We start from the raw sequence: 24,854 nt of genomic DNA, 5'->3' as shown, positions 1-24,854 counted from the left end.
CCCCCCTTTTCTCTGATTCCTTTGGTCATACTGATGTGGCCCATGTTTTGAAGCAAAATGTAACCTCTAGATTACACGTATGCTTCATCAGAATCACATATTTAAGATCTTTTGCCAAGAAAGATTTCACATTTCTTGAGCATATTCTCTTGTTGTCTTAAAGTGTTTAAATTAGCTTTGTTGTTAAAATGAATTATTTTCACATACTATCAATCTAAATGTCCCCAATATCTCTGCTCATTTTGTGCGCTGTAAATCACTTTTCATCTTTTTTTTCACCTATCAAGTGCCATCCATATTTTTTATGTCTTGGATTTTGTAAAGATCAGTGTTTTTTTAAAAAAAACACACACACATTTTCCGAACAGTGACCTAATAAGACTTACCTTGTCTTGGGAAGGGGCGGGGAGTGCTGAGACAAAGCTATTGGGAAGAAAATATGAGGTATGAGAGAAGATTTCTACATTATGTCCTTATTTCTTGGTCTTCAGTCTCTAGTTTTTGTTAATGTTTACAATTAACTGGGAAGATTAGGAACAAACTAGATGAAAATAAATTATGGAAGTGTAGAAAGGAAGATGGCAGGCAGGAGAGGGTAGCTTTGTTAATGGCCACAAAATCAAATGACAAAGTAAAATCTGTTGCTTGTATCAACAAAAAAAATCTCCAGAGTCAAAATACTTTTGATGTGAATAAGTTTTGCATTCCTTGAGCTGCAAATTGTAAAAATACATCTGCTCAGTGCCCAAGATGGTGAATAAGATTTCCAAAGTCATAAAAGAAGTCAATTAAGAAACTCACGTAGGTGCCATGTCAAATCCAAGCTGCTTCTGTTTTATTTAGGTCCTATTGATGAACATAACAAAGCTGCAGGTGGATCAGAGAAGGTTCACAGACTCCCCATGGTCAAGATCCTCCCTCAGGGCTATATAAATCTTTGCATGTGGAGTTACATGCTGATTATGTTACACAACCCTTGCACTGAATGACAGGGCTGCACAGCTGGATATACAAATGTACTTCCTTATGGCACCACCACCACATCCACAGCTCAGTTTCTGTGACACTGAATAGAATCTAGACATTGTGAGTTGGGCAAAAATGTCCAACTGATTTTGTTGAGAGATTTACAAGCACATAAGATGCCAACAGGGTTGTGACCTATCTGTTCTTTAGAAAAGACACGAAATAAGTCTACACACATACACACCAAATTTCGTGCAATTTCTAGCAAAGATCTATGAGAATAGTTGCTTTGACCACTACAGAACACCAGTGGACTTGCACTAATACTTTTAACTGAGGCTAAGGCCATAGTTGAATGACATAGTGAGCCAGGGATTTGCAAGAACCCATGCTTCGTATGAATGGATAACATACTGAATGCACACTGCCTGATCACTATGGAAGCAGCTAAGCCCAGATCACAGAGCTTTACTCTGTGGTTTCTTTGTTGTGTCTCATGAACCAAGGCACAGCTGTTGGTCTGTTTTGCTGCTCTGCTAACAAACCAGAAATTGAATCCAGAGCACAGCTGAAGTTTCCATACTGATTCTGTATTTGGCTTGTTGGGAGGGCAATAAACTTGAGTAGCCGCTGTGCCCAAGTTTGCATGACATTATGAATGGTGCAAAACTTTGATTCGTTCAGTTGCTTCCCTGGCAATTGAAATCAACAGAGTAATGCAATATTCCTAAAATGATCTGTTTTATCATGTTGTACAAACTGGGCCCATGGAGAGAGCTTCTCAACTAAGCAAGGACGAACTTGGGCCCTCCAGGTATTTTGGACTTCAACTCACACAGTTCCTAACAGATACTAAGCTGGCTAGGATTTCTGGTAATTGAAGTCCAAAACACCTGGAGGGCTGAAGCTTGCCCATGTCTGGTCTAAACTGAGAGGCAGCACATTGACTTCTGTTTGACACACAGACTGTTCCCCTACTGCTCTGCCTTGCATCCATGTTCTTGAACATATACATCAGGACTGAAATTCATGTGTCCCTCCAGATGTTGGATGGCAGCTCCATCATTCTTTTTATCTGTTGTGTATACCAGTTGATTTACATTTGGAAACTGGTGTCACCCAAATGATGATTATGTCTCCCTCAAATAAAATGATATGTTGGAACTATTTTTGTGGCAATGCAGCATGGAGAAGGTAAATGTAACATCACCTAAGCCATCACCACCACCAAAATATAACTAGTATAGGCATTTTCATGGGTAGTATATAATAGTTGGGTCTACTGATAATAACAAGCCATGTTTCATAAATTACTACCATAAGTCACAGCAAGTCTTAAGAAATTAGTAACTGTAAAATAATTTTAAAAATCTGTCAACTTCTACTTGAGGATAACCTTAAATTTTTAACAATGAGCAAAACTTTGGGTAGTGATTAATTTTGTGAATACACAAGTCAGGTTTTAGTTGATTAGGCAGTATTCTTCATTTAACTCTTCCTACTACTTGGCCCCCAGATCTCTTAGGACTTAAACATACTTTCACCAACATATGGCTGGTTGTGACAGAGCTTAAGGGACATTCACTGTGGCTGGTGCTCTTCATATTGCTTCTAAGTGTGCGCGTGATTAGATAAACAGAATGATTGGTAACTGGGTAATGGGATCCACCTTTTTGCATAGGTAAATAAAAGTGAAATTCTGGGGGTCTACCAGAGCAGAAAAAAGGCCATGTGTGTAAGTGCCTTCAAGTCACCCATTAACTATGGTGACACGATGAATTTGCCTAGGGTTTTCTTAGGCAAAGGAATACTGAAGGATAGTTTTGCCAGTTCCTTCCTCTGAAATATAATGTAGCATTAAATATATTTGGCAGAAACAATTACTTAAGAGGGCATGTGATTGTGCTTAAGAAACGGTGTGTAGCAAAAATACATTTAAACTATATTATCTCACCTACACAAAACAGAACTGATTAAGCTCCAAGTAAATGAAGTTAAGACTGGTGTTCTTCTTAAACTACACCCAATTATTTAATTCTATCTTTATCCTGTCAAAAAAGCCAATTAGTACATTTACTTCCTTGAGCATTTTGTATTAAACTCTAAAAACTCTGATGGTTCCCAACCTGTGGGTTCCCAGGTGTTTTGGCCTACAACTCCGAGAAATCCCCAGCCAGTTTACCAGCTATTAGGATTTCTGGGAGTTGAAGGCCAAAACATCTGGGGACCCACAGGTTGAGAACCACTGCACTAGTAAGAAGTCATCAGTTTCATAACACAATGTTTTGTTTTGATTTGACTACTTCTATTTGCTGGATTTTGGATTTAGTTGCCTGCGTCCTAGTACATTACACATACATTACACATACCAAGGCTGAATGGTCAAATCAAATAAGAAATCTTTCAAGAACTGTAAAGGTAGTAAGATTAAACAGTTGTTGCTGCCAAAACATGCAGTTGTCGTTACTGTTTTTCAGTCTCTTGGTTGGTGGATTTTTTGCTATTTTTATTAAACCACTGACAAGAGGGGGTAAATTCTTTTTATAGCCAAGGGCTATATAGCAGGGCAAGAGAAATGCATGCTATCCCTCAGATGACAATAGCTTATCAGCAATGGGAAGGCAGTGTGATAGAAATGATTTGTAGGCAGGCTTGGACAACTTCAGTGCTTAATTTCTAACGTGGGAAATGCTGCAGGGCCTGTCTGGAAAATCCCAGACAGAAGCTACTTATGACGACTGGGTCAGAGAGGCTGTAATAATTTCCTTATGTGATTTCTTTTTCTTACTTAGGTTACCTTTCGAACAAGAATCTATCACTGTAACATTAACAGCCAAGGAGTGATTTGCCTGGACATCTTAAAAGACAACTGGAGCCCAGCATTAACCATTTCTAAAGTTCTCCTCTCCATTTGCTCACTTCTCACAGACTGCAACCCTGGTAAGGCTCCTGAAGTGAAGGGTAGAGGGAACTGCAGCTGTCACAGAGGTGGCTGGTTTCAAAGCTTCCATTTCCATGGGTGTCCATATGCAAAATTAATTAAAAGGCCTTATGTTTTCTCTGGTTGGGTGCTTTTGAGAAGACATTATCAATTGTCCACTGTATGACATGGCCCACTGCAACTTCTCCATTCAGTTGCTGGACAGAATCTGGAATATGCATAAAACCACTATGTACCTTTCATATGGGGTTAGGCAGCATTGTGGCTCATACAGGAGTGTCCCATGCTAGAAGAATGGCTGCTTTGTCCCAGTAGAAATTTGGAAACTTAAGTTGCTGCCAAGATCAGTCCTTAAATTCTCAAATGCTGGTTTTTGTAGAAACAATTAACTTGTAATAAGAGTCTAAAGTATAGATCACCTGTGGTTCCAAACAAGGAATTTTTTATGTTTTGAAAAATAACTTTTTTAAAAATTGTCATTGTTCCTTCATTGAAAATTACATTCAGACATGTAATGATTTTGGTCTTGTTTCTCAACTGTTTTTTCCCCCTCTGTGCTATGGCTCCTCCCGATTTCAGCCACACCCATACCATCTATCACTTCTTCTCCCACAAGCTGCTTTACCACTGTACCCCTCTTTCTTCATCCAGCCTCAATTTATGGTTCTGGGGACATATGATGAACCCACAGTTTTTGCTGCTTCTTGTGTACTTCCAAAAATACCATAGGAAAAAACACAGATTTTTTTTTAAGGCAGCAAAGGGAAAATAGAAATTCCAATAAGGTAGAATAGCTACATAATTCAATACAAGCACATCAGTTGTGAAAATAAAAGTAGAATAAAATTTTAGGTTTGTTTTCTAATGTATTCTGAAAGCTTCACGAGGAACTTACCATTAATAGTGTTTGTTTCTGTAAAGAACTTTACAGTGCACTATTCGGATTTTTTTCCTTTTTATACTTTCTGTACATTGTATGGAAGAGTTGGAATAGCTTGGGCATATAATTTGTTCACATGGATTAGTAAAATGTCCAGCTTCAAAACAATTGCACTGGCACTTCTTTGAATTTTTTAATGGCAAATTGATATGTTTGATAACAGTTTCTGATGGAATATTTCCAAATGAAACATTACATCAGAAACTATTCCATTCCATTTCCACATGAAATATATTTATAAATTGATGCCCAATGAGTTCCCATTGATTTCTTCACTGATCCTCCACCTAGTTAGCAGCAAATTTTCTTTTTAATAATCTTCGCAAGTACCAAAAATCTAGATCAGCTACTTACTTAAGTATACCTAGATAAGCAGGTAGAATCTTGGGTGTAATACAAATAGGCAAATGTATAACCCACAGAGAATTGCCCATCTTTGAGGGCAAACCTCCTTTTTTTTAATGATAACTCAAAATGTTCTGTATCCATAGGAACACCAGTTGTCTACACTTATACTCAGAAGGATGTTCCATGCTATAGTGTAAAATTGAGACAAATTGATCTATTAGTTTAGTCACTGAATTTGTTCTTTAAATATTCCTTTCAAATGTGAGTGCTTCTTTTCCCATAGACCTGTGATGTGCTGAGATTTATCCTATTTTTATTTTATTTTATTTTTCAGCTGACCCCCTGGTTGGAAGTATTGCTACTCAGTACATGACTAACAGAGCAGAGCATGACAGAATGGCCAGACAGTGGACCAAGAGATATGCTACATAAACTGGATTTTTGTCAAACCCTTGTGTTAAATCGTCTGTGATGGAAAGAGCTGCTTAGGGGTGGGACAGGGAAGGGGAGAAACTGATAAAAGAGTAGGGTATTTCTATAACAGATTTTATTCAGTCTTTTATTTCCTAAGATTTTGTTGTTGTAACTTAAGGTATCTTGCTACAGTAGACAGCTAGAATGGGGAATAGCATATTTTAAGACTGTCATTAGTGCAGCAATAGTAGCTCTGATATAGCACCAAGAAGAATGTAACCTACTTTGACAATTGGAGGGGTGGGTGGGAAAGGGGTGTTTGGTTACTTGTGATAGGTAAAAGATTAAAACAGCTTAATTTTGTACAGGTACATATATTTGGCATTTATGTAAAAGTTCTTTCAAGAAGACTCGCTATGTGCTTTTTTTTAGTTTTGTTTTATTTTGTAAAAAGATGTTGGGAATATTTTATCCCCAGGGAGGTGGGAGAGTTTGGTATTTAACAGATCCGTTTAAAAGACTGCCATCTGATTGATATGAATATGGCGGTGCGGCTATAAATTGCCTTGCCTAGAATAGGGGAAGTAGTTAATGTGTTCATTTTTCTATGGCAGGTTACCTCTGTGAAAATAAAGGTTTTGATTGGGACTTAGGGCAACCTGTAGTGAAATACCTTAAGCTGTTTAACTGTAAGGCGTGGAATAGGAGTCACTCAGTGGATTGGTTGTATGTTGTGGGCTACCTAAGTCTGCATTTGTTACTGTGCTAATAAAAATATGTACAAAAAGCCCACATCTCTTCTTCTATCTTGCTGAGAAAGGTCTGTATAGCTTGGCAAAGAACACCACAGTGAAGTCTGCAAAAGTTTGTGAATGATGCCCCATTCAAAACACAAAACGTTATCTACATCAGAAGTGGAACTTCTCAAGTGTAAGTGCTGTTCAAGCAATGAATTAGCTGCCTTGGAGAATGGTGGCTCTTCTGCTTTTGAAGTTTTCAAGGAAAGGTTGGATGGCCATCTATTAAGAGTGCTATAGTTGTTTATTCCTGCTAAGAGTGCAATTCTTCATTAAGCTTCTTCTTGAAGTTAGCAACACATACATTCTATTTTCTTCCCACTGTGAGAAAGTCTTTGAAAACCACACTGGTTTTTTTAAGGCTATTTGCTATTCGGGACTTATTGGACACAATATTCTCATATAGTGGTTTTGCACAGAACAGCATTTTCTGTGCAGAGTAATTCCTGAACTGTGAGGATTCTCTTTAGCCCATAAGTCTTTACATTAGGTTTCTTAATACTCAAAAACATGTTTTTGACCATTTTACACTATTAGATCTGTGGTTCTCTGATCATAATCTGTATGGTTCTCTGCATATGGGGTTGCATTCAGAGAAGGGGTGAACAAAACTGAATTTGGAGGGGAGGAGGGGTGTCATGCCACTTATTTCCAGTGAGCAAATGTGACATCGCATCATTCACTGTTGCTTCTAGGGCCCCTTCTACCTTTTTCTTAGCTGTTTTGGAGTAAGCACAGTCTTCAAAGTATATTTTAAAATTTAATTGAATTATCTTTGACTGAGGGCAGAAATTTTGACTTGTTATGGAGAGGTGCTGTAACTTCGAGGGAATAATTTGCAAATGTTCCATAGGCCACATGTTTCCCATGCCCAATTTAGATTTTACATGTTTCTGTTCCTTATTGTTGCATATAAAACAAAAGTCTGAGTTCCTGCATGGTCAGACGTAGTTGCATCTGACAATGTTATCACATGAAAATACTGAGCATCAGAATGATAAACTGGAACTCGACCTTTTCTGCAAAAAGCCTGCATATCAGGTTTTGAGAATTTCTGAACATTGTAGTACAGATTACCTCAGAGATTTCTTTTATTCATGGCATGGGATCATGACAGCAGTGGAGAGCAATGCTGCTATAAATATGTGAACTCTCATCTTCATTATCAAATCATCAGGTGCATTGGATTCCTTATTCCCTATTAGAATAAGGCCTGCATGTGGAGAAGGGGAAAGAGTGGATTTGATGCCAGCCTATAAATGAAAGCATTAGTCGACTAATATGTGAATAAATTATGCTCTTAACAGAGGGCATCTCCTGAAACATTAGCTGAAGAAAATGAAAAAAGACAATTACTGTCACAGTTATTAACTAGATTAGTCAAACAAACATGCTCTCAGATTTCACGTGCTCTCAGATTACTGATAACACAAGGAGTGTATAAACCAGTCGGAAATGCTGGACTGTCAATAAATGAGGCTTATTCCATTTTCAGATACACAAAGCAAGCTCTGCTGTGAAATTCCTAAACCTATTGTTTTTCTGGGGCTGTAGATTGAACCTAACCATAAGTTATAATCTTGACTAGACTACTACAGTCTTGAATCCAGGCCTGCGTGTGTACACTACCCAAAAACAGAATACAAAACAGAGAGACCAAGCATGGGGCAAAATGGGGGGATCTACGTTTCAACAAAACTGCACTGTTGGTGTTTCAAAGCACAATTCAGAGTACTGAGTACCTGTAAAATTCTAGATGTCCTGGGATCTAATTGCTTCCATGAGCCTGTACAAAGCTTTCCTTGTCTGAGAAAGGTACCAACTGAAGCAAAACATGTGTTAACTGGAAGATAGACTTCCTTGATCTTAATCCCTTGAGTATATGACATTCTTCTCAATTTGCCTTTTTTAAACTGACCAAATAGGCACTGTAATACAGAGATCAGAGCCTGGAGAAGTTGCTTTTTTGGATTATGAATTCTAGAATATCCTAAACAACTTGGTCACCCTCCCCAAATGCGGTAGCAAATAAAGGCTGTCTTCTCGAAAACCAAGCTATCTGGAGGCTTGCAGTGCATTCTGATATCTAAAATGAGATAAGTAAACAACTTGAATTTTCCTTAAACGCCTTGCATTCAACTTAGTCAGTGGAGACATTCTTCCGTCGCAGGCCAGCCCAGGTTCTAAGATTTCCCCAACTTGGTCAAACACTTTGAAGCCCTGTTATATTAGAAATCATCTGTCTGCTGAAGGCTGGTGCACAACAGGTTTCCCAAACATACTTACCATGTTATCCTTTTTGCTGTTGCTGTTAGAGCTGCCACAATCCAATACATAGAGGGACTTAAACTGTAGTCAGCTAACTGGTTCTTAGGCATGCTCCTAGTAATGTCAGTAGAAAGACACTGTATCTACTCCCATCTGTTCCCCATTTTTGGAATTTATGTAGGAAGAAACAAGGGAAGAAGTAGCAGGTTCCAAATCACAACTGGAAGCGAAAGTAAGTTTCCATAATTAAGGCAAAATGCCTACACAACAATAACATCATCTTAAAACACCCTTAGGCACCCTTTTCCTTGATACCCTGTTAGACCTTGCCACTTTATGCCTATTGAACCAAACAACTATTAAAAAGAGACCACCATGATCCATGCAGTGCTTTTATGCAAAGACTTCCAAAACCACCCTTGCCCTTGATCTCTCGGGCTATTCAACTGTTTTAGAAACCAAGGATCTGAATTGAATACACAGAATTTTTACCAATAGCAGCCTGAAGCACGACGAACGCTTGACAAGTGTCAAAAGAATAGCAAAATAGAACACCTGGCTCAGCAGGAGGATGAAGAGACAACTCAAGGCACTCATCCCTGGCAGCAAAGTTTTTTAGCTGTCGTCATTATTGCCTTTGGTCTTCCGTCCAGGCAAAGGAAAGGCTGATTTGTTTTGGGACTGAGACAGTCTGCTTGCCAATACCATGAAGGGCTCCATCAGCGTCTTAGCATCCATTGCTGTCACTTCCCACAGCTTCACCTTCTCCAACCGAGCCCACTGTTGTGCTACCTCAGTTTCTACTTGTCTCTCCTCCGAAAGATCCATCTTATTGCCTAAAACAACAACTGACACCTGAAAAGAAAGAAACACTACATCACACTCACAGAAGGGAAGGCTGTGATGATGCACATGTTTTGCACTAAGATCCAACCTAACAATAAATTTTGTAAGAAAAGGAATGAAAGGTCCCAATCCCCGAGGCCTTCATTGCTACTTTCATTCCGCCATGACAGCTCTGTAGCCAAATGGACTATAAAGGAATCCTCTTGGGGTGGCTTGTTAGCTGAGGCATTGCCAATGTTCAATGTTGTATCATGTTCAATTTCATATTGTCAGACTGGGACAGGACTTAGTCGTATTCAGGCTATTCCCATAGGCCTCACCTTAGTCATTTTTTGATACATTATTTTATACCAATTTTCTTTCAAATCGTACAAATAAGTAAAATTTAATTTTTGGTTCAATATTTTTCCCATTGTTCCAATTTAACTGGAAAAGTGTTTTAAATTATCTAAATGCTGTTCTTTCTCTCACACAAAACTTGATGGAGGGATAATTCAGATAAACCAAAATACATCATAGGGTTAGACTCGTCAAAGGTTTCTTTTTACTATTTAACTCCATTTTGAGCTACGACTCTGAAGTTCTGGTTTTAAAATAATTTAGTATTCGGATTGCTCCCAGCTTATTTAAAACCGACAACTTTCTTTTGGTCTGTATGATGAAGCGATTGTTCTCTTTTACCATCCCAGCTTGATGACTACTATCTTCTCTCTGCATCACTTCTAAGATTCATCTTCCATTCCGATCTTAATTCTGACACCTGTGGCTCTCACACTCTTTGATCCATCCTTACTTATTTTCCTCCTTCTGTATCAGGCCCTTTTTTTTTACTGTGCAGAAACTCCTCACTTGTATAAAAGTTATAAGATTTCTCCACTTTTTAATGTCAAACATCTCATCTTAAAGAGCTTTGTACATATTATATGACATCTCAATCTACACCTCAATCTTTCTGTCTTCAAAACACTCACCCACAGTGCCCATATGCTTTTGAGGAATAAGACATGAAACGTTTTGGTCTCAGTTGACAGAGGCAACAAAGACAGAAAATGTCCAAATCCTGCTCCAGATATATTTTTGCCTGAGATCTTACCCAAAATATCATTCTTACTAATGTTCTCCCAACACTGCAGATCTCAGATAGTAGCTGAAATCATAAAGGAGAATATCACAAGTGCAATGGGATAACTCTCCAGCAATCATAGCAAATAGAGAAGTGAGAAGGCAAATGGAAGCCTTGGAAAGTCTCGTATTCTGAGGAAAAAAGAAATGGCAATGATGTCTTCTGATGATTCCATCAAAGAGAGGATGTACTTCAACATCAAAACGAGAATTTTCTAAAACAGATCAGTTGTGATGTACCACATTCTTCATTATTAATTTTAAAAGTCACAGTCTCTAGACCCTCTGAAAGTTCATTGCTCTCCTTATTTCTCAATCTGGAAAACAAGCCCATTTGGGACCCCTCCCAAGGGTGAAAAAGCAAAGTCTTAAAAGAAATGCTATAATATTACTCTTTTCCCACTGCTGCTACAATTACCAGGTAATCCTACCCATGCCAAAAATGAAGCTTTCCAGTGATAGTTAAGTTGATGGATTCTGGGGCCTTGGACACTTCCATAAACTATCAACTTCTGGCTCAGAGCAAAATTTGATGACAATTTCCCCTTAACTATCCCTGCCCTGACACACAGACAAACCCAGAGTATAGGGGCATAACCTGGAGTCCAGTTACTTAGCAAATACACAGCTTTACTGCTAGGTACCATAGCCTGCTAGTAGCTCCCATTTCCATGGGGCAATGAATCTGCTCCTGGCTATCCAAGCTGCTTTTTAAAGAAACATACATTTTATATTTATTTTTTGCTGTGTAAATGAAAAAAAGAAGCAAAAAGAAGAAAAGAACAAGAAATTAAAATACATTAAAAATAAAAATAGCATGTTATGTAAGACATTATGTAAGGATTCAAGAGGACTAGAAAGAGAGGACATAATCAACTATCATTAATGCTATTCTCGTTTTAAAATAAAACAAAACAAAACAAAACATTTGTTACCTAGCAAACATTCCACTTGGTTAACCACTACATCCATGTGAAGTGCCAACTTAGTCATTTTAAATAAAGACCCATTGAAATAAGTCAGACATAAATTAATTGTGACTCATTCGGAACCTGCTAATTTCGTTGGTTCTGCTCTATTACTAAGCCTGGATCCAACTTTTTGTCTTATTAATCTCATCTGAAAATTGCCGACACTGAAACGGGAAGTATATTGAATACAAACGAGTTATGCTGCATTTAACCCCATTAGTTTGTGGATAAAATTTGAATTTTAATGGCTTGCAATTAAAATATATGTGGTTTTATGCTGTAAACAAGATTAGAGAATAAGGAATTCTCCTGATGTTTAAAAACTACACGTCCCATTATCCTTCACTATTAGTTGGGCTGCCTGGAGCCAATGGAAGTTGCATATCAACAACATCTGGAGGATATATGTTCCCTACTTTTATGTACAAGACACTGATCTAACTCCAACAAGAAAAAGCTGACTATACTCTGGTATACACTCTGGTAGGTGTTTCAACTGGTTATACTGTCTAAATCAAAGACTTGCGGCGGTTGGTGTTGGACTAGAGCCCTAGTGTAGCTAATGATGATGAGTGATGGGACTTGAAGTTCAGCAACATCTGGAGGGCTGTACATTCTCTGCTCCTTCTTTCAATGATCCGGAAATATACAGATTTTGGGAAAATGATCAAGGTAAAGAAGATGTTCACTTCTCACAATTTGTGTCACTCATTAATCATTGTGAAATTATTTCTCTTTGCTTTCCTCCTACATATTATACTATCCTTCCTATGCTTGAATTTGTAATTCACAATATTAAACTACATTTAGGCTTAGTTATCCCAGAATTCCAATTAGGGCAATTTTAAGTACAATTAAATCTGGATGTAAGGGATAGCGTTTAGGACATGTGGCAATTCTTTAAATAAATTTCTTTTCCATGAATGTGCAAAAGGGAATGTGCCTTAACAATAAAGGGCAGAATATTTAACTATATTTGAATAATTTTTCTGAAAGTTAATTGGCAGATTTTAATCATGAGGTGTGCTTTTTCAATTTTGAATTGTTGTAACTTGAGGTCACCCGTTGAAGGGCATTCATGATTGTTATTGTTCTTTACCATGCTGCCTTGGAAACTTAATCTGAAGACAGAGACTACCCTGTAAACCAGAGTACTTTTCTCTACAACAGTCTCTGCTTGAACATGATAGCAATCAGCTTGCAGGACTACAATTTCCATCGGTCACAGATAGCATGTTGAAAGAGATGGTTGTTGTCATCAACACAACTGGAGGATTCCAACTTGGCAATAATTGCCTTATGTGAGATGACTACTTCTGTTTGCCTGCAGCAGAGGTGTTGCAAGGCTGAGGGAGTTCATTGCACTGTATGTTGGTAAATTAGGAAGATGAATCATACGCACTCCAGTCAGCATTGCTACGGCAACTGATTATATAATCAAGAAAGGAAATACATTTACTACAAACAAATGTATTGCTGTGATGTAATAACTATTTGTTGCTCTATTATAGTTGCTGGTTTTAATAGCCCTGATCCCAGAACACGTCTGAGCATTAGTCAAAGCTGGCCATTCTATTATCAGAAATACAGGCCTATCTCAGTTAAGAAAGCCTCAGAAAAAAAGTCTTTTTATGCTATCTCTATTTTTCTTGTCACCCTCTGTCTAGCAGGAGGCTCACAGATTTTCAATGCTGGGTTGCAGCAATGGATCTGCAGTAAATACAGTGATATCTTTACTTAGGAGTTTCATCTGTCCCATGGCCAAGCTCTTAACTCATAATTCTGTTATCTCAAAGTGAATTTTCCCACTGAAATGCTATTAATCCATTCCAGCCCACCAAAACCCCACAATTTTTTGTTACATGTTTTTAAATAAGCAAATGTACTTTAATAATAAATAATGTATAAATGCACATTAACATGGAAAAATAAAAAAGAAAGATCAACTTCAACATTAAAATGGTAAAATTCAAAGTGCTGGTTTTAACCTACAAAACCCTATACGGTTCCGGCCCAGTTTACCTGTATGAACATATTCTCCCCTATGAACTATCAAGGCTGTTAAGATCTTCTGGAGGGGCCCTGCTCTCGGTCCCGCCACTCTTGCAATCGCAGCTGGTGGGAACGAGAGACAGGGCCTTTTCTGTAGTGGCCCCCTGGCTATGGAACTCTTTCCCGAATGAAATCAGGTCTGCCCCCTCCCTCCTGACCTTCAGGAAGCTGGTGAAATCCTGGCTATGGAACGAGGCATTCTCAGAATAATGGCCGAGACTGGCAATTGACCAAAGTTATCGACCACATTTGCGGACTGAGTTCGACATGATTTTATCTTGCCGAACTGGCTTATTTATTTTATTCTATATATATTTTAATTTATTGTTGATGTTATGATGTTTTAGATTGTATTGTTAGCATTGAATCCTTGCTGTTAACCGATCTGAGTCCCTCTACGGAGGTAGGAAAGATCGGGATACAAACGTTTTAAATAAATAAATAATAAATTAAAAAGCACAAAGTTGTAGCAAAAAAGCACAAAGTGAGGAAGAAGCAGCATCATTTTATCCATACGGTACTCATTCCAGTCTCCCTTCCTCTCTCTCTTCATGAAGCCAAACATTCCAGGAATAAAAACCACACAAAATCAACTAACCCAAAGTTCCTCAAAGTGGGCAAGAGCAAAGCAGACAGCAATCACCCAAAGCAGACATGAGCACGAGGCATGGAGGCTGCTCCCTTGAAGCCCTAAAGCCCTGTACTCTCGTGCTAATGCTCCATCTGGTGCTAGCTCTTAACTCAAAATGCTGCTCTTATGTCAAAGTGAAACTCAGGCCGAACAACAGCTCTTAACTTAAGATACTCTTAAGTAGAGGTCCCACTGTAATGCGATAAAGCTTAAGATGATCCTACAGTAGCTGTAGTAGGTCTTGCTTCCATCAGACCAGGTAAACAGCAGGCACCTCCAGAAACCATTACTGTCCATGAATGAATAACCAAACAGAGAGGAAAGCGGGCAGCAGATAAACCTTCCCCATCAGCTCCCCATCCAGCATGTTAAAAGGATCTATTAATCTGTTCACCAAAATAGAAACCATAAGAGGAATGGAAGCTAGTGGAAGAAAACAGTCTTCCTATATATATTTTGGAAGAAACTGTAGAAGGTTCAAAGTGATTTTGTTTCTTACCTGATCTGGTTTTTTCATTTCACAATTGCAACTTTGAATTTAAAAATCTACTAGGACAAATTGGACTGTCCTTAATTTTTGATGTGTCCCTCTTTTTCCCACATTATTTCTACCTCTAGTGCCAAGATTTCTGTTAAGTAAGTAATACCCACAAGCACATCTACTTGGCTATTTGTATCAGCAATTTTCAAAGGGAAATGAGATGGCTAAGTAAATTCAGTTTTTTGCTTTCCTCCCAAACAATTGAATTGCTCTGTAATTGATTTTCTGAAAGCGCTTATCTATCTGTATATAATCTGATAGGGAATGGGTATCAAATCACAGTGGAAGTACGGCAATAGCATTTGGATTCACACATTAGACAGGAGGCACACACAGCTCACAAAACCACATGCATATTTCACCAGTTAAGGTTTATTTGTTGCTTCTTTGTAAAAAAAAATGGAGGGAGGAAAAACTTGTCATCAGGGAAGCCTTTGTGAGAGGGAAATCTGTGATGAAGCAAGGCTTTATTACCCCCCCCCCCCCCAAGAGGAAGCATATCATTTCTGGTTTTGAAAATAAAAGCTGGAAAATATGTTTCGAGAATGCGTAGCTATGATCAACACTGGATCCTTGTAGCATTTCAGATGTTTTCAAATTGGCCCATGCCCAGCATAGTCAAGAGTTTAGAAATGGTGCAGTTATGCTCTGAAGGGCTATAGCAGTAGTTCTCAACCTTTTTTTTGACCAGGGACAACTTTGACCAGGGACCACTATCCAATGTAAGTATTAAAAGGATTACTAATGTTTTTTGGTCAATTTTAGATTCAGTTTGGTTATTTGGGGTGCTGATTCAGAAAATTGCATTGGATAGACGATGCCAGCTCTGGTTTCTGATGCAGAACATATGCCATCCAGTAGTCATCATCTTGAGGAACTACTGGTGGTCCACGGACCACAGGTTGGGAGCCACTGGGCTACAGGTTCAACACTGTTGCTAGAGATGCAAAGTTCTTTTTAAAAAGAACTTTGCAAGGCAACATGGAGCTCTTGTTCACTTATTCAGTGAGCCTGTGACGTGAGTTTCCACCAAATTGTCCTGAAAGCAGCCCAGGGCTCTAGAGATTCAATGCTAAAGTATCAGATTAGATATAGCAATTCCCACTTTTGCACAAACGGAAGAATTTTAATAACACAGAGGTGTACCTTTGCACTCTGTCCCATGTGTTTTTTATACTTTGCCAGAAAACAGAAATAAGCACACAATTATATAAGGGGTTTCCAGAAAATTGATATCAACCCACCACAGACAGAGAGACCTGGGATATATCTACACTGTAGAATGAATGGCGCTTGACACCATTTTTCCTGCTATGGCTTAAAGTAAAACTACAACCATGGGAGTTGGAGTTTTAGCAGTTCTTCACTGCCAAAGAGAGCTGGATGCCTCTCCGTAATATTGAATAATGGCAGTTAAAATTGTGTCAGTATGCATTAACTCTACAGTATAGATACAGTAATAAACTATAGTTTATTCTATCATTCCACTCTGCCACAGGGCCGGATGACAAAAGAACAGGTCAGGAATCTCAGACGTCAATATTTCTTAAGTTTTGGTCTTCCAAATGTTTTGGACGTCAGCAGAATCCTTGATACATGCAGGACTAGCGTTTAATATAATAATAATAATAATAATAATAATAATAATAATAATAATCTTTATTTATACCCTGCCACCATCTCCCCAATGGGGACTCGGAGCGGCTTACATGAGGCCAAGCCCAAACAACAAAATACAATAAAATACAACCGAAAACACAAACCGAAAATGCAAACAAAGCACAACATCATAATTACATAAAACATATAAATAAATAATGATATAAAATTACAATAACACAATCACAATAACAGTGGGCGGGCTACATGTAATGATTAAAGGATGGACTCATTAAAATTGGTTAAAAACTCAGGCGGGATAAAGAAGAAAACAAATTGTTTGTGGAGGAGGACTCATAGCAGGGATTGTGTACTCCAATGGCAAAGACATTGAGGATAATCAATAGTGCAGGATTGAATACCTACTCGGCAAAGGCGCAGTGGAAGAGCCAGGTTTTGAGGTTCTTTTTAAAGGTTTCTAGGGTAGGGGCTTTCCTAATTTCTCCTGGTAATGAGTTCCAGAGTCAGGGAGCCACAGAGGAAAAGGCTCTCTCCCTTGTACTTACCAGGCGGGCTTGTGACACTGGCAGGGGCGAAAGAAGGGCCTCCCCAGAGGAACAGAGGGCCCGAGTTGGTTCATGGAGGGAGATACGGTCACGAAGGTAGGCAGGTCCCAAACCGTTTAGGGCTTTGTAGGTGATAACCTGCACCTTGAATTGGGAACAGAAAATAAACGGCAGCCAGAGGAGCTCCTTAAACAGGGGGGTTGACTGCTCCCTGTAAGTTACCCCAGTTATTAGTCTGGCTGCCGATCGTTTGAGAATTACCACTCTAGGGGTTGCCTATAGCTCCCTCAGCCATTTACCACTGATTATGGTGGCTGCCACTGCTCATAGTTGAAGACCAAAACTGGAAATTCAAAGCTTTTCTAGTCTTGGTACAGATTGATAGAAAGGAAAAATTACAGAGTCTGGATAGAATGAGGGAACGGGGTGACTTTCAACTTTCCATGCATTCCTTATCTTTCTTTTCATCACAATTCAATGGATCTACGAATCTTGCTGGCGGTCTGTCAAGTCACCTGGACTACACAGTTTAAGAAGCTACCACTATTAGCCCTAATGTTGTGGCCTTCCAGATGATTAAGGTATATACTCATCATCATTTCTAGCCACTGGTGAGGGATAATGGGAGCTACGATCCTAAGACACCTGTGCTGGAAGGTAGGAACCTGTTTAATCTGTTTCCTTGTTAGAACCAGCTCACGAGACAACAAGGAAACCCCAATATCAATGGTACTTATATAATAAGGTATGACTGTTGCGCTGCAGACAGTGAAAGACAGCTAAGGCTTTTTTCCACTGCATTAATCAATGCAACCAGGAAGCCCTGGGTATTATGTAAGAAGTTGCTCTGGCAACAACCAGCATTACATAACTGCAACCCTATCCACACATACTTGAAAAGGCCCTAGGTGAGTGTGCTCTTCTTTGTTAGAGGCACTTAGCAAAGAGGTCCTATAAGGACACACTTTCTCCCTCTCTCTATAAGTATATCATTTATAGTAAGAGAAAAAATACATAGTGCAGTGCGTAGGTGATATTTAATTCAGCTTGCTATGCTACAAGCATTCTAGTAAGCAAACACTGAAACAATTTCCTCTGCAAAGGGTCTGATTTAGCAGCAACAACAAAAAAAGATCGTATTGTCTCTGATTTCCCTGTCAATCCATCATTTTACCACCACATGTAGTACTACCGTTATTATAATTTCCAAACCATCACTATAAAAGAAATGACTCTAGGAAGGATAACAAGTCCTATCAAATAATAACCAGGCAAGTGATGCTGAATGTATATAGAAGACACGATGTCATCATTTTAGTAGATTTTAATGAATCTTTTACATCAACTTTTTAAAAAAATATGTATAATCCCCACTGGGACTGCTACCATGAGACTTTGTTTTTGTTCTGCAGTTACCCTTAGGAAAGCAGATACATCTTCAGGTGTCTTGCATGAAAAGACAGACACAGAAAGATCTTAAAATGACAGGAATAGAGAGAGGCATCCAACTGTGTCCAGACAAAGAACAAATCCATCACTCAATCTTGCCCCTGAAATCTATTTAGACGGTTCACTATAGGTGAAATTATTATCATCATCATCATCATTTCTACCCCACCTTTTTCCCCATAGGGACTAAAGGCAGCTAACAAATAAACACAACTAATAAAAATTTAAAATAAAACAGACATAAAATTAATCAACAATTAAAAACCTGCATCTAACTGCCATGGGTCAATGTTATGAGATTCTGGAATTTATAGTTTGATGAGGCACCATCACTCTTTCGCAGAGAAGGTTAAAGACCGTTTAAAACTATCACTCCCATGATTCCATAGCAATGAGGAATGGCTGATAAAGGCTGGATCTATACTGCCATGTAGTCCAATTCAATGTAGTTAATCTGAATTCTGAAACTGGATTATATGTCAGTGCAGATCCAGCCAAAGTGGTGTCAAATGGCATGAATTCTACAATGTGCCCTAACCCCTGGAGCAAACTGAAAGAGGAACACTTCCTCTTTGCTGCTTCTTTGAAGTGGCAGTGTTTCCCTTTCTCTCAACTCCCCAGCCATAAATTTTCTGGCACACAGAAAACTCCCTGACCTGTAGGTTAATGAGAAACTTAGTTTAGGAGACAAGCTTGTCCTCGATACATCATGTTATCATATATTAGCTGAGACAGTCAATGGATTGAAGGGATCAGAAGGTTTGGGGGCTTATTTTACCTCTTTTTTGTCTCTCAGCTTGTCAATCTCCTTCTTGAGCCAGTCCACAATTTCAAAGGACCTTAGGCTGTTCACAGCATACACCAGGACAAAACCATCTGCGATGGAGAAGTAGTGTTTGGGGAATTCCTCTCCCTCTCGCACTCCTCTGGTGTCATACAGCCGTAACTGTTCCTTGATTCCTCGATCCGTTTCAGCTGAAGCCACATACACATCTTCTATAGTTGCCAAATATTCATCATCTATTATTTTGAAAAGGAGAAAATGGCTCTAAAATAATAAACTTGGAAAAAATCCAATTTCACATTTATTGTAGGGGTTTTTCATTTATTTTCCCCTGGTCATGACAAATTCTTGACATGATCAACAACTATAATGATTTTGACAATGTTTTTCACTGTTTCTGCAGTGACTGAAAAGTTATTTCTTTTTGTATTTTTTTTCATGTGGCTATTGTAACATTATTATTATGGGAAATTATTAATAGGTATACCCCATTCCGAACAGAATACAATTTACACCAAGTCCTTGTTTTTCCTGATGCGTCATTCAATGCCCATATTTACTCTTTTTCAATTATCATAAGAAAACTGTTGTAATCATATGGGAGGAAATAAGAGCTGTACACTAAGGAAGGATGAGAAACCTATAGTCTACAGACATTAATAAACTACTACTCCCATGATCCGTCACCCCTAAACATGCTTATTTCTAGCTCTCTCTCTACACATACACACATACACACATTGTTACTAATTGCTCAATATAGAAAAAGTATATTGTTTAGTTACATTTTACTACTTAATTATCATTCCCATACCAGACAATGTTTTACAAACTACACATTGCAAAGTTTTACAAATTATGAAGTCTGGGAACAGTCACAGCAAGAAATTACAGAAAAGAGTGAAAAGGGTTACTGAGGACACAGCAGAAAGTGAATCTACACTGTAGAACTAGCAGTTTGACACCATTTAACTGCCAGACTCAGTGCTATTGAATCATGGGAGTTTTACAAGGTCTTTTGCCTTCTCTGTCAAAGATTGCTGGTGCCTCAGCAAATTACAGCTCCCAGGATTCTATAGCATACAGCCACACAATTAAAGTGGTGTCAAATTTCATTATTTTTACAATTTAGATCAGGCATGAGCAAACTTTCTAACTTGGGGGCCACATGGCAGACCATAGTGGAGTGGGCAGGCCGAGAGAGAGGGGGGTTCTCTCCAAGTCCCCTCCCTGCCCTTTCTTTCCCTTCTCTTCTCTTTCAGAGGCAGAAAGTAAAGGAAAAGACGGAAAACGTTTATATCCCAAAAAGGCTGGCCACAGTCAGGTTGAGATGGTGGATGGGAGAGAAAAGTATATCCACTTAGACTATGTATTGACTACTCCTGATATATAATCCTAGAATCCTAGAGCTGGAAGGACCCCCAAGGGCCATCCAGTCCAACTGTTTGCCATGATAGAAGACACAATCAAAGTACTCCCAATAGACAGCCTCTGCTGAAAAGCCTCCAGAGAAGGAGACTCCACTACACTCCCAAGCAGCCTATGACAATCTCCAACAGCTCTTTCTCTCAGGAAGTTCTTCCTAATCTTTTCAGTCAAATCTCTTTCCCTGCCATTTGAAACCTGTGCTCCCTTGTGCCCTGGTCTCTAGAGCGGCAAAAGGTTAGTTTTCCCCCTCCTTCTCAACAGGACACCCTTTTAAAGCTTGAAACATGGTTCTCATATTCCCTCTCAACTGTCTCTTCTCCCAGCTGAATATCCCTCTGTTCCCTCAGCTGCTCCTCATAGGGCTTGACTTCAAACCATTATGGTGGTCACCCTTTTCTGTACCCCTTCTATCTTGTCAATGGAAGACAAGGTGGAGGAGGAGCCGCCATGCCATCAATATTGGGGTGAGGGGGGAGAGGCTAGGAAGAAGGAGAGTGCTGGTGAGGAAGAGAAGGATGGAAGGAAGGGAAGGAGGAAGGAAAGAGAGAAGGAAGGAATGGAATGGAATAGAGGGACAGAGGGAGAAAGAGGGAGTGAAGGAAGGGAGGGAGGAAAGAGAGAAGAAAAGACAAAGGGGGGAAGGAGGGAGGATAGAAGGAAGGAGAAGGAGAAAGAAAGGGAAAGAGGGAGGAAAGAGGGAAGGAAGGAAGGGCAAAATGGTGGAAGGGAAGGATGGAAGGAATAAGAGGGAAGGAAGGGAGAGAGGGAAGGAGGAAGGAAAGAGAAAAAGAACAGAATGGTGAGAGAGAGGAGGGTCTGAGAAAAGAACCCAAGGGGCCGCATCCAGCCCCCAGGTCTGGGTGTAGATGTATCGAGATAGAAACCCAATTCAAATATCCCACAAGTTAATTTACCCCCCCCCCCCAAAGATTGGAAACTGAAATGCCCAGATAACAGACTTTGTCTTTGATCTGTTCCATTTATTCTAAAGAGACATAATTATAAACGTGATGTTTCAAGGCCAGATACAGAATCATTCTTTCTCTTGTTTATTCAATGCCTGGCAAAACTGAAACCTCCTTCATGACTCAAATTTCTAACTCAGCGGGTTAGAAACTCTCAAACTGTGGGTCCTAACTCTCAAACTGTGGGTCCTGGCCCCAAATGGGGCCCCCTTCACTTAATGCTGGGGTCCCAAAAATTGGCAACAGTAACTGTTTTCTGAATGTCATCTAGTGGCTGCTTTAGACATTTACATTAATCTGTTGTGCAGTGTTTATAGTAGACTCTGCAGAAGATGCTTCAGCTGTACTTCATAAAAAAGGAAAACTGGCCTGTTTAGCAAGCCTTGCAAATGCTGGTTTGTTATCAGTAAACATTTATACCCATTTTCTATTCTGATATACCCAGGTCACGTAAAAAAATATTGGGCCAAAAAGGGTCATGAGTGAAAAAGCTTTAAAACCCCTGCACTACACCACAAAATGAACAATCCAAGAACTGTACCATAGGTGCTTCTGCTATCATGTTAAACATATTGCTTACTTATTTAATGATATATAAAACAGGATTGACAATAGTCTTACGGCACTTATCTATAAACAAAAAACCTAGAACCTACGTCTCTTACCAATCCTGTGATGACCATACAGAACTCGCTCCAAAACAGTCGTCTTCCCCACTGAAGCCATTCCACAAACCACCACTTTGAAGCCTTTCCCCATCTTCCTTTTAGATTGAAAGGCTTCCTTGAATAAATCCTGTTAAAGTACAGTACAACAAGTATGGATGACCTCTGCAGATGACAAGACAAAAAATATTTACTATTTATTTAATGCATTCGTATCCCACTTTTTCTTTCTTTCAACGCATCTTGCAATTATTTAAAACACATCAAAATAATACAAGTATTAAACAATTAAGTCACGGTTCTGTTTTTTTTTCTTTTCCAGTATTCATTTTTAGATAGTTCTAGGGTTAATTCTATTTTAAATATCCTTAGGTTTTAGATTGTATTGTATTGTTTTGACCACTGTTCACTTCTTTGAGTCTCTTTAAGGGAGAAATAATAATAATAACAATAATAATAATAATCCATCAGAACAAATGTAATTAAGGCCAGGATAAAAAAAATCAGCTGATGACCCAAAATGCAGACTGTGCAAGGAAGCTGATGAAACCATTGATCATATCCTCAGCTGTTGCAAGAAAAATCGCACAGACAGACTACAAACAGAGACACAACTATGTGGCCCAAATGATTCATCAGAATTTATGTCACAAGTACCACCTGCCAATAGTAAAGAATTGGTGGGATCATAAACCTACAAAGGTAGTGGAAAATGAACATGCACAATACACCAAACATCACGATTGTGGAAAAGAAAAAAAGTTTGGATTATTGACAGTCGCATTGAGGAAAAACAACAGGAAAAACTCAGCCGTTATCAGGTCCTCAAAATCGAACTGCAAAGGCTCTGGCATCAACCAGTACAGATGGTCCCAGTGGTAATCGGCACACTGGGTGCTGTGCCAAAAGATCTCAGCCAGCACTTGGAAACAATAAACATTGACAAAATCACAATCTGTCAACTGCAAAAGGCCACCTTACTTGGATCTGCATGCAACATTCAAAAATATATCACACAGTCCTAAACGCTTGGGAAGTGTTCGACTTGTGATTTTGTGATACGAAAACCAGCGTATATATCATTTGCTGCGTCATACTGTGTTTCTGTGTCAGTAAAATAATAATAATAATAATAATAATAATAATAACTGCAATACTTGCCAGAACCAGAAACTCAAACTGGACCAATACCAGTATTAGATGTACTACTTTAAATATCAGTTTTAATTTATTTATTCTGTTGAAAAGTGATTTGTGGGAAACATATGAAAGCCAATGTGCTAAAATAATGGGCAAAACATTAGGGAATTTGCAAAAAACAAACAAACAAACAAACCTCAAGCTAGGCATTACGTAAGCATTTCTCTGAAAATCACGTATTATATTGCTTTTATTGTTCGTTGCTTTTGGTTTCTTTTTAAGAGATATAAAGTAGGACAGTAATAGTAATGATAATACTTGCATTCACAATAATGTTTTTTTCATTTCTAAGGTCCAGTTATTACAATTATATACATAAAAGAAGCAGCCACTATTTATTATTGCTACTTTCTTCCAACATATTCTATCTGGGGAAAGATTTCTACCCTAATTCTAAGACTAAAAGGTAAAGGTTACCCCTGACATTAATTCTAGTTGTGTCCGACTCTGTGGGGTGGTGCTCATCTCCATTTCTCGAAGAGTCGGTGTTGTCCGTAGACACCTCCAAGGCCATTTGGCCAGCAGGATTGCATGGAGCGCCATTACCTTCCCGCCAGAGCTCTATCTATTGATCTATTCACATTTGCACGTTTTCGAACTGTTATGTTAGCAGAAGCTGGGCCTAACAGCGGGAGCTCCTCCGGCTCTCCCCCCTGGGGATTTGAACCACAATCTTTCGGTCAGCAAGTCCAGCAGTTTAACATGCTGCATCACCAAAGGGCCCAATTATGAGATTATCAGGAGCCCCTGGTGGTACAATGGGTTGAAACCTTGTGCCAACAGGACTGAACAGGTCGGAGTTCGAATCCGGGGAGAGTGTGGATGAGCTCCCTTTGACAGCTCCAGCAGGACTGAACAGGTCGGAGTTCAAATCTGGGGAGAGTGTGGATGAGCTCCCTTTGTCAGCTCCAGCTCCCCATGCAGGGACATGAGAGAAGCCTCCCACAAGGATGGTGAAAAACATCAAAACATCAGGACGTCCCCTGGGCAACGTCCTTGCAGACGGCCAACTCTCTCACATCAGAAACTACCTGCAGTTTATCAAGTCACTCCTGACACAAAAAAAGTTGGAAAAAAGCAAACGCAGGAGTGCCTCTGAGCATATCCAGAGCGCCAGCACCAACTCCAGGCGTTACCTGCTTTGTCAGGCTAGCCCAACTCTACAACTAATGGTAAAGAACGTGACTCTGAAGAAAAACCCAAGGCCAGAGCTCCCCATTTTACAATTTTAGCCCAGCATGTGAGGGGACTTCAAGCTTCACCTCCTGAAGGAACGAGGCTGAACGGCGTTTCCCTCCAATGCTACCCCTCCCACTTCCGTGCCCTAGGAAACTACGTTCCCCAGCAGCCTCTGCGCGGAA

At 39.2% G+C, this 24,854-nt stretch overlaps 2 protein-coding genes across 3 annotated transcripts in view; one reads left to right on the top strand and one right to left on the bottom strand.

Moving 5' to 3' along the window:
• The window catches only part of UBE2E1 (ubiquitin conjugating enzyme E2 E1), a 72,870-nt gene extending 66,471 nt beyond the window's left edge, over window positions 1-6,399 (top strand). The window contains exons 5-6 of the mRNA XM_060781932.2: window positions 3,759-3,906; window positions 5,530-6,399. Of these exons, the coding sequence (XP_060637915.1) occupies window positions 3,759-3,906; window positions 5,530-5,627 (246 nt within the window). The 3' untranslated portion in view covers window positions 5,628-6,399. The remainder of the gene's footprint in view (window positions 1-3,758; window positions 3,907-5,529) is intronic.
• Window positions 6,400-9,052: 2,653 nt separating this feature from the next.
• Window positions 9,053-24,805, bottom strand: NKIRAS1 (NFKB inhibitor interacting Ras like 1). Of its 2 annotated transcripts, none has more exons than XM_060781930.2 (4): window positions 24,756-24,805; window positions 22,294-22,423; window positions 19,230-19,471; window positions 9,053-9,529 (listed from the first exon to the last, which is right to left on the bottom strand). In XM_060781930.2, exons 2-4 carry the CDS (start codon window positions 22,385-22,387, stop codon window positions 9,290-9,292), a joined length of 576 nt encoding a protein of 191 aa, XP_060637913.2. In that variant the 5' UTR covers window positions 22,388-22,423; window positions 24,756-24,805; the 3' UTR covers window positions 9,053-9,289. The 2 variants fall into 2 exon arrangements, with proteins under 2 accessions (XP_060637913.2, XP_060637912.2); XM_060781929.2 differs by having other exon boundaries at window positions 22,294-22,458; window positions 24,756-24,799.
• Between the last annotated feature and the right edge of the window lie 49 nt (window positions 24,806-24,854).

This window comes from Anolis sagrei, chromosome 6, assembly GCF_037176765.1.
Source record: "Anolis sagrei isolate rAnoSag1 chromosome 6, rAnoSag1.mat, whole genome shotgun sequence".
NCBI classification, from domain to species: domain Eukaryota; kingdom Metazoa; phylum Chordata; class Lepidosauria; order Squamata; family Dactyloidae; genus Anolis; species Anolis sagrei.
This window is presented reverse-complemented; position numbering and strand designations above follow the sequence as displayed.